The 10,094-nt window shown below is 45.0% G+C and overlaps 1 protein-coding gene across 1 annotated transcript in view; it reads right to left on the bottom strand.

Annotated features, from left to right (window-relative positions):
• Nucleotides 1-319: 319 nt before the first annotated feature.
• The window catches only part of LOC140499583 (cytochrome P450 4F2-like), a 72,641-nt gene continuing 62,866 nt past the window's right edge, over nt 320-10,094 (bottom strand). Inside the window, exons 4-13 of the mRNA XM_072601196.1 lie at nt 9,790-9,843; nt 9,332-9,459; nt 8,320-8,441; nt 3,644-3,914; nt 2,554-2,620; nt 2,155-2,284; nt 1,554-1,687; nt 1,249-1,313; nt 893-975; nt 320-623 (exon numbers count right to left, since the gene is read on the bottom strand). Coding sequence (XP_072457297.1) covers nt 431-623; nt 893-975; nt 1,249-1,313; nt 1,554-1,687; nt 2,155-2,284; nt 2,554-2,620; nt 3,644-3,914; nt 8,320-8,441; nt 9,332-9,459; nt 9,790-9,843 — 1,247 coding nt within the window. The 3' untranslated portion in view covers nt 320-430. The remainder of the gene's footprint in view (nt 624-892; nt 976-1,248; nt 1,314-1,553; nt 1,688-2,154; nt 2,285-2,553; nt 2,621-3,643; nt 3,915-8,319; nt 8,442-9,331; nt 9,460-9,789; nt 9,844-10,094) is intronic.

Genomic DNA, 10,094 nt, shown 5'->3' with positions numbered 1-10,094 from the left:
GAACCATCACCAATACTGTGACTTTTCATCCCTTATCCAAGGATATCAGTGCATGAGATGAACCACTTTACCATGTTCTTGCATAGTTTGTTATAACTTCTTTCTTCTTCAGTAGTGGTTGGGGACTTTCTACTATTAGGCTACCAGGTAGATGAGAGGTCAGTCTAACAGGATGTTTCTAGACAACTGTGGTTCCCATTTCCCCCTCTCCCCCACACTTCTGTGCCCCTAATGTTTCTTCCTAGAACTGAGAAGTAGGGATTCCTATCTTCTCTCACCAACCTCTACCTCATGGTATAAAGGCACAAAACAAATCCGATTTGCAGGTTAAATTTCTTTTATTCAGAAGATTTACAACCAAGACAAGGGTGACTAAAGAGCTGGCAATCTCCAGGCCTTCATGTCACAGGCCTGAGGCAATTCTCATCCATCAATTTTGGGGGGTTTCTGGGAGGTGTGTTTGCAGTGGCTCTGCCCTCAGGAACAGCCCATCCTCTGCCCTGAGGATCACATCTAACTTCCTTCGGACTGGGCTATCATCAGGGAGGATTCTGAATCGCAGTAGAGTGAGGGCCAGCGCAATCTTCATCTCATACATGGCAAAGTTCTGGCCAATGCAGTTCCTGTTCAAGGTAAGGGTCTGATAATCCCCAGGCCTTGACCCCAGTCTTATTCTGTCCTCCTGCCACCACTCATGTGGACATGCACATGCACATGTGCAAGGAAATGCATACACACATATACACACACACAGGATGGGGTCTCTATGTCTCCTAGAGATAGAGCTAGTCTTTCTTGAGGGTTTGGAGATAACTACAATGACCCAGAATGATGAGGACATTTCCCCAGGACTTCAGGGAGACAAATGGGAAAGCAGGTGTCATGGCCTTACCTGGGTCCAGCTGAGAATGGAATAAATGCCAGGGGTGACATTTTCTGGATGTTATCCACATCAAAGCGGTATGGGTCATAGACCTGAGGGAGAGGGGCAGATGAAGGATGGTGGGAATGGCCCAGAGACATACCAAGCAGATACTTCTAGCAGGGAGGCAAGGAAACTACCTTTAAGGCAGCAGATCATCCCCTGTGAGGAGATTAGTGTTGTAGTCTCTTGCCTTCCTGGATCTGCTCCCTAAAGGCACATCTGGGCTTCTATATTCCTCCTAGGCAAGAGCTCAACCATTTGCCATGAGTGTCCCTGGCCCCTAGGTCTGGCCAGATAACATGAGGGGGACTGGAGAAGAATACCTCAGGATTGGGCCACACAGATGGATTGTGGTGAGTTCCAAAAATGCTGAGCGAACAAGTACACCCTGTTAAGGAGAAAGAGATAGAGAGCCCAACATGGCCTGCAAATTCCATACATTGACTCGTCAATGTTCCCCCTCAGCCCCACTCCTCCCCCACTAACCTTCTAAGTATTATTCCTCAGCTACTTGCTTAAGAAAACCTGACACCTGCTCTCTATCTTCTCTCACACTGTACCCTCAGAGGCAGCCCTCATCATGCATCACCTTTCTTTACTATGCCATGAATGCCCAGGAAAAGGCTACCTTTGGGAATGATGCGCCCATCAGGTAGTTCGATGTCCTTGGTGCATTGACGAGCAATGGCAAAAACTGGTGGGTGCAACCTCAGGCTCTCCTTGATACACATGGTCAGGAAAGGCATCTGGGACAGGTCATCCCTGGAGAGAGCAGACCAGTCATCCTGGGGGAGGGGGCCTCAGACACCCAGTCCCACACAGTGAGGTGACATTGTCAGTGTCACGACTTGTGATCTGAAGTCTCCAGAGTTGGGGCAGCGGGGTGAGAAGAGTAGGGCACCCTGACAGAGATGTGGTCAAAGAAGAGAGAATAATAAAGGATGGAGTCTTTGGCACAGAAATCTCCCTACCTTTTAGCCCTGGGTCTCATCTGTGAACAGTTATCCAGAAAAGCATCAAATGGTCAAGAAACCTTCCTGTCTGCTAGGGGAGGGTAGTTCTGATAGGCAAAGACTGTCATCTACGGAGGCACAGCTCTAGCCATGTCACTGTGAGGCTTGGGGATGTTTCTTTTGGGGAGTGTCCTTAGCTGTGGCCAGGGTGGCAAGGGGTATGAGTTTCTAGTCCCCTCTCCTAAAGGAATCCCCCCAGTCTCCTTCCACACTGACCATTCAATCTCCTCTGGCTGACGACCCCTCAGGAGCTCCTGTATTTCCTGACGACAGCAGTCCTGGTGTTCCTGATGATGGGCCAGGTTGTAGAGGGCCCAAGAGAGACCACTTGCTGTTGTGTCATGACCTGGGAGGAAGGGAGAAGACTCCAGAGAATCGATATGGGGGTGAGGGAGTGTCTATCAGTGAACTGTGGAGTGAGAAGGAACATCATGACCACACTGAAATCAGTACAGGTTCTGAGGGGACAGCTCCTTCTAGGGTAGCCCTGGTCAAATCAGGAATCACTGAGGCTGACATCAGGAATAAGATATGAATGAGCTTCTTAAGAGGAAATCCCCTCTAAATCCCCAGCCCCCTTAGCCCCGGATCCTCCCCCTCCATCTTCCCTCTTACCCTCAAACATGAAGGTGTCAGCCTCTGCCCGAATGTCCTTATCTGACAAAGTCTTCCCATCTTCATCCTGGAATAGTACATATCTGTGGATTCTTGCCTTCCTTCCTTCCATGAGCAGCTCTACTCAAGATCCCCACCTCAGCTTCTCACTATCCCCAGGCACTACTGATAGTGTGAGGTGTAAATCCTTGAGACCTAGGCAAAATGCTTAGCATAACTCCTACTATCTAAAGCACCTGAACCTGTCCTCTGGACTCCTATTGCACTTATAGACACATCATAGAAGTCACTTGATATGTTCAAAACCCTCAGAAACTACACTGAGGACTCCCCAGAATCAGATAATGCTGGAAGACACACCTAGAATAATAAAAACTTGGATTTGGAAGGGACTCTTACCCAAAGCATGAATCCCTTTCGGAAGCCAAAAACCTATTCCTAGCTATAGCATACCCTGGGAGTATCCGGATTCTTTGATGGGCACTCTGTACTCTAATAAGTCTTGTCCCTCTCTCCTTAATACTCTTTCTCTCATGCACACTTGCACCTTAGAAATTCTAGATATTTCTGGCATATCCCGGACTCTCCTTTGATATATCTAGAAGTAGCCTTAATGGTACTCCTAGATGAACCTATAAAATAGGAAATTACCCTTGATATACCTAGTACCACAGAAATATTTGTGAATATGCCTAGAATCCTATTAACTACTCTCCTATACTTAGAAATAGCATCAGGGGATATACTTTGAGGTTATTTCTAGGTATACTAGGATAGTTAATAGGATTCCAGCCATATTCCAGATAGGATATACCTAATTATACTCAGAATCCAGATTACTCTTTTCACATACTTAGAACAGGCTACCTATGGGTACCCTGTCCATGGGAGCAGGGTAAAGGGACACTTTCCCAATGAACGCTGTTCTATGTGACTCATCGCTAGGACGTATATTATGGAACCATGAATCTGCCTTTGGCAACCTAGCTTTTCATCTTCCCCTGGCTTTCCTCCTCCACCTCCCATGGTCCCTTGGGGCTTCTGGAAGACTCCCTCCCTTCCCACTTCTCCCTGTAGCTCTAATATTCACCTTGGCCAGTAGAAGAACATCTATGAAGTCCATGGTCTTTCCTTTGGTCTCATTTTTGAGGAAGGCTTCAGCACCTTGTTCAGCAAGGACTTGGCGCCGGGTCTGGATGACAGCATCTGTGAAGTTATGTACCACTTGGCAAGCCTTAGAGAACTGCCTCCCCTGGCTGGTGAGGTTGTATAGAGTATCCCAGTATAGGAGGGGTTCCAGGTTGCGTTTTGCCACAAGGCCACTTAATTCCACTATAGCAGAGATGTAGGGACTTGGTTTCCTGTGCAAAACATGAGGGCCGTGATCAGGGGTCAGGCCAGGTGAGATCCCTGAGAGAACACTGGCCCTTCAGACTCCACTTGAGTCAGACTAAGCTCTTTAATGTCCTTCCAAAGCAGCCCCCTCCCAACTTACCTGCCCTAGTCACCAACATGACCTCTTCCCAGTCTGTCACTCAGTTCAAAACCTCTCTTGGCACAAAACTCATCTGTTCTTCCTCCATAACATAGTGACCTTACACAACCCTCACTCACTCAAATCCAAGCTAACTGCAAGTCATGTCATCATTGCCTGATGTCATGATCCTCTCTGAGAACAAAGGACAAACACAACCTGTGAGTAGACTCCTCCCTCTCTAGTCTCTTCACAATCCTATTTACTCTTCTCTGGACCATGCAGATGTTCAAAATATGACCTCCAGAACTGAACATAATACTTGCAGATGTGGCTTATTATACCTCCCTATCCTCACAGCTTTTACCTTAAACTATTGTATGGTAAATTTTAATCTTTGATTATCATAGTTCCATCGCTTCTGACCCAGGTTTACCCCCAGAGAACAGGGAAAGACTGAGAAGATATTTTTAAAGAAAAGGCTGGGCTTGACCATATCTACCCATCTCTTTGGTTTATGTTGTGCTTAACATCTCCAGTTGCTTGAATACAACTCTTCGAATGAGATTCCCAAGGATGCACACAACACAAAGAAATAGAAAGACGGGTGCACAATGAAAACTGCTAGGTAGGGTTTTCCTACTCTTCTACACAGAGGTCTCACCAAAATTTCTTGCTTTCTTGTCAATCTAGTTAGTTCTGTAATATCCCAATTAGTTCAGGCAAAACAGGCCTGGTCTTCTGGGAAGGAAAAGACACTTATAGGAAATGATAGAAAACTTCAGATGTGTGGGGAGAATAGGGACAGAATCTGCCTTCCTGCCCAACAGAACAATGGATAGGTTTTGATGATTGTGCTGATATCCGGGTCAGTGATTTGCAATGTTTTTTTAGTCACAGTGTAGTATTATTTTTTTGTCAAAAAGAATTTTGGCACCTAACTGGAGAATCAAAGGACTTGCATGGGTATATACAGTTGAAAATATGAAGCCAGTACATTCAAGGCATGTCTACTAAAACTCATAGCACACGTTTTGAAAACCAGGCTAAGGGGCAGCTAGGTGGCACAGTGGATAGAGCTCTGCAACTGGAAGCAGAAAGACTTGAGTTCAAATTTGGTCTCTGACACTTACTAGCTATGTGACACTAGGCAAATCATTTAACCTCTGTTTGCCTCAGTTTGCTCATCTGTAAATTGAGGATGATGACAGAGTCATCCACAAAGGGTTGTTTGTGAGGCTCAGATGAGGTCATATTAGTGAAGTGCTTAGCATAGCATCTGGCGCATAGTAGTCACTTTATAAATGCGTATTCCCTTCTCAGGTACATTAATCTTTCATGACTGGGCTAGGGCAGATGCCTTCTAGCTATTCTCTCTATTTCCAATTCATCCTGCACAGTGCCTGTTCTCAAATTAATCTCTATAAAGAGCTTCCTTGAACATAACCCACAACAAGCTAAAGGAAAATTATTTAAATGATTTTTTTCTATAATGGAATTTATATGTTTTATTTTTTTTTAATTGTAAAAATAGAAATCCAGACCTCACTACAGTCCTTGCCTTTCACAGGAGGAGCTGACTCTCCTCCATGTCAGATTCTAAAATTGATCTCAGCACCTTCTACATGTATCAGAGCCTGTTCTCTGACCCCTTTTAAATGTTTCTATTGAAAGCAAACTCTGCTCCCCTCTCCCCAGGCACCAGGTTTTCATTGTCCCTCACCCACCCACATTATATTCAATCATCAACCTCTACTGATTCTACTTCCTCATCTCTCATTGCCCTCTCCTCATATTTGTCAGCACCCTAGGGAAATCCTAGTCATTTTTCACCTGAATTACTGACCCCTTGATTGGTTTTCCTTCCAGGTCTGAGTTCCTTAAGCCTACTTCTCATGTTAAGAAATAAATCTTTCAAATACACAGGTGTGACCATATTACTCCCTTATTCCAAAATCTCCAAAGGCTCTTCATTGCCTACAGAATGTAATGCAAGCTCTAGCTTGCAATTCAAGTGCCTCCACAGCCCACCCTTCCAGTCTGATTTCACATTCCTCCCCTTCACACACTCTATGCTACAGATAAACTGTCCCAGATTTTGCCCTCCCTTTGTGAACTAGACATGGCTTTTTATTGACTTTCCAAGCCCACCATCTCAATTGAGTTTCAATTCTTCCTCCAGGACTTCAAGATGGCTACCTAAATGGGAGAAACACCACCCAACTCCCAAATACCTACTGCAGGAAAACCCTAAAATTTACACCAGACCAAATAACAGCCAGGAAATCCAATGGGGAGCAACAGAAAATGATTTCTTCAATCACAGAACTGTACAAATGGTCATCTAGAAGCCTGTGAGCAGTAGGAAAGGGGGTTCTTCCAGCAAAGCAAGTGCCCATGTGACCAGAGACAGGACATGAGTAACCTGCAAGCCTCTATTTCTGGTGGCAACAGGAGGAGAAGACTCTCCTGAGAAAACCTCAGCTCATAGCAAGTCCTTCCTTCTGTGAATTCATGTAATACCCATTTAAGCATACAGTCTAACCTTGTACTTCAGTTCACCCCTCACCAGATTGAAAGTTTTTCAAGGGCAGAGACTGTATCTATACCTAATATAACCTAGAGTGGAGAGCTGAGCAAAAATATTTGGATTCCTGTTGAGTTTACTCAGAGGTCAAGGGAGTGAAAAAGACCTCCAGGAGGCCTAATTTATCTTGCTACATAGGAAGAGAACCTGACTTCTGGGTTTAGGAACCAGGTGGCATAAACAGCATAATGTTAGTTCAGCAAGGAAAGCAGTGCAGCTGGTGTGACAATTGGAAGGTAATCACTGTGGACCCAGCCCTGAAATTGGGTTGGTAGTTTGTAACTGGCATATGCAGCTGTACCTTAGACATATTATGGATTCAGTTCTAGACTGCCCCAAAAAAAAGGAGTATTAAGTATTAACCACAAAAACAATACATTTCTAAAGCCCCACAGCCTTTATAAAGCTCACAATGAGTCTATAATTCAGCTAAGGTATTACTTGATCCCTTTCACATGTGAGATATTGCCTTAAAAGGGACAGCCAGGTGGTGTAGTGGATAGATCACTAGCCTGGAGTCAAGAAGACTCATCTTCCTGAATTCAAATCAGACCTCAGACAGTTTTTAGCTATATGACTCTGGGCAAGTCATTTCACCATGTTTGCCTCAGTTTCCTTACATATAAAATGAACTGGAGAAGGAAATGGCAAACCACTTCAGTACTTTTGCCGAGAAGAAAACCCCAAATGGGTTCACGAAGAGTCAGACATGACTGGCAATAGGCTATACTGACTGCCTTAAAGCCTAGATTTGAATTCAGGTTACGTGGCACCAACTGCACTTTCCCTGACACCTCTGGTACTTCTCCATTGACATGCCTCTGAGATTGGCATGCTACCTTGTCTCCTTTTCATTCCTTCCCAGATCTACTCTCCTGACCCTGACCCTCAGTCTCCCTTGTGATGTTATCATCACTTGATGCTCCTCTCTGGATGACTGACTTGTGGCACTTCACTCTGCATGGCAGCCAGTACATTGACCATGGGAGCCAACTCTGCCATGGACATTCTCCCATTGCTCTTCTACAGGCATCTGCCTTATCCAGAGGACCTTTCTGGAGTCACTCTCTGTTTCTATCACCAAGAAACCTCTCATTGGAGACATCAGGTACCCATAGGTGAAGGGAAGGGGAAACTGAGCCAGAAGGAAAATCAGAAAGGGTAACAAGTAAGTGCCTCTCTCCCAAATGCTTACTTATGCTTATTTTTTAAATTTTGTGATATGCTTGTTGTCTCTCCCTATATCATAATCTACTTGAGTGTAGGGAGTATTTCACTGAGATCTTTGTATAGTCAGTGCTTAGCACAACACCTGACACCCAGAAGGAGCATAATAAATGCATTAAGTTCCTGTTACACTGGAATTGCCATATTTGTAAATAATTGATGATAAAATAGTCACTGATGCCTTACCAAGACTAGTTTGGGGAGATGCTTAAGGCAATGTACCTCCCTCCAATGAAGTAGACCAGGGATAAGGATGGTGGGGTTTAGAATATTAAAGATCACACATAGCTAGTCAGCAATAGCACCTCCAGTTTCCATGCTAGTTTTGACCTACCACTCTTCTAGGATGGTGGCATCCTAGATCTCATCCCTAACAGTGAACATTCCCCTTCAATAGCATTTTCCTTCCCCTGCACACTGTGACTGTGTTGCTTCTAGTTTCCGAGGCCTCAAAGTCAAGAGCTGGGCTGGGACTCACTCCTGACATTGGCTGTCATGGCTGAAGACACATTTCTGCAAGCTGTCCAGCGTCATGAGGCTAATGTGGTCAAACACGTTCAGGCGGATGCTGTCTCCAACACACAGACACTTCCATTTCATCTACCCAAGAAAAAATCATAAGTATGAGTCTGGACTCCTCCGTGTAGCTGAACCTTTGTCCTAAGCCCCTGCAAAATGCCTAAGAAGGCAAGAGAAGGACCTCTTTTTGTCTTGAGAACCAAGTGGGGAATACAGATCACATTCAGAGCTCTCCTTAGAGGGATTCATTGGCTAGGAGTCAGGAGAGCAGAGATCCAATCTGAGCTAATGTCACTATGTGAACTACTTTGTGTAACCATAGCAAATCATTTTATTTCTCTGGACCTCAACTTCCTTCCTCATCTGTAAAAATGAGGATGATTAACACTGGCCTCTCTGCCTCATAGGATACTGGGAAAAGATGAGGTCATGGACAGAAAACTGAGCTGGAGAAGACTCATATGTGATGGTGGCCATGGACTGTGTTCCACCACTTCAATCCCCTCAGGCTAAATTCAGGGAAAGAGGCTGGTGGGACAGCTGAGAGATATAACTACGCAAGTTTGTACCAATAATAGCAACCACAAATGATGGTCGATGCAAGGTGGACTAAACGCATCATCATTTGGGGCTCAGAGAAAACACCTATGTAAGAATAAAATGTAACTTAGAAATGAGGGTGTGGAGCAGTATACAGGCAGACCTTCCCCAAGTCTGCCTTTTTTGGCCTCCTCCTTTAACTGATTATTCTTGCTAACTAGATTCTAAACTCTATTCGTTCCCTATTGAAGCACTGCAACAAGCTCTAATTTCTTTTTTTCCCTAGGGGAAAAGTTTTGGTCACCTTGTAGCAGTCATGGCCACCATCACACCTATTGCAATGCAAAGTGGTCTAACAGGGGATTCTTTCCATGTAGGTTTCTGGCCTCTTGGGGTCAACTCCCATCTACCCACAGCTTTTCCAGTCTTACATGCATGATGTCTGTAGACTTGTTGAAGGTCTTTATGTAGGGTTTGAGGATGTCAAAGTGAAAAGCTGGGGTCAGCAGGCGCCGGTGACTGTACCATTTCTCCCCTTTGCTCAGTAGCAGCCCATCACCTGGGAGAAAGATGGGAGGAAAAGCCCATAACCAGACCATAATAATGAATTACTCAAGATCCCTACCCCTCACAAAGATTCCACAGCATGCCCCACCCCCATCTAGCCCACACACCAATCCTTTACTTATCCCTATCCCTAAATCTCTCACCCACAACCACTAGCCCTCAACCCATTCCCACATACTAACCCTCCCAGGATTCTATTCCTCCTTGGTCCATTAATACTCAGTCCTGTAGTTCATAAGCTCCTTGGTCAAACACATCCCGAGCACTTTCTCCTCAATATTCTTCTTGATTCCTAGTGCTTCTGCCCCTCATTATGACTTACCCAGCCAAGGCTCAAAGAATCCATAGAAAGTCTTGTCCTTGGGTGCAATATAAGCTGTGGAGACATATGTATTATTTCAAGGGGTGATGTAAAGACCATATGGTGAAGACAGGAGAAGGAACATACCACAAAATAACCAAGAGGGGAGAAAAGGGAGAACTCACTCTCAAGCTGGGAAATAGGGGACTGGAGCTTCCTTTCCTTTGCCATCACCCATCCCCAACACCAAAACAACCTCCTCCTAAGCTCAACACAGAAAGGATAGAGAAAGCAAAAGGAAGACTGCAGAAATCAGGGCGAAAAGC

This window comes from Notamacropus eugenii, chromosome 4 (assembly GCF_028372415.1).
Source record: "Notamacropus eugenii isolate mMacEug1 chromosome 4, mMacEug1.pri_v2, whole genome shotgun sequence".
Lineage (NCBI taxonomy): Eukaryota > Metazoa > Chordata > Mammalia > Diprotodontia > Macropodidae > Notamacropus > Notamacropus eugenii.
Note: the sequence above shows the minus strand (reverse complement) of the source record. Positions and strands in the feature narration are given on the sequence as shown.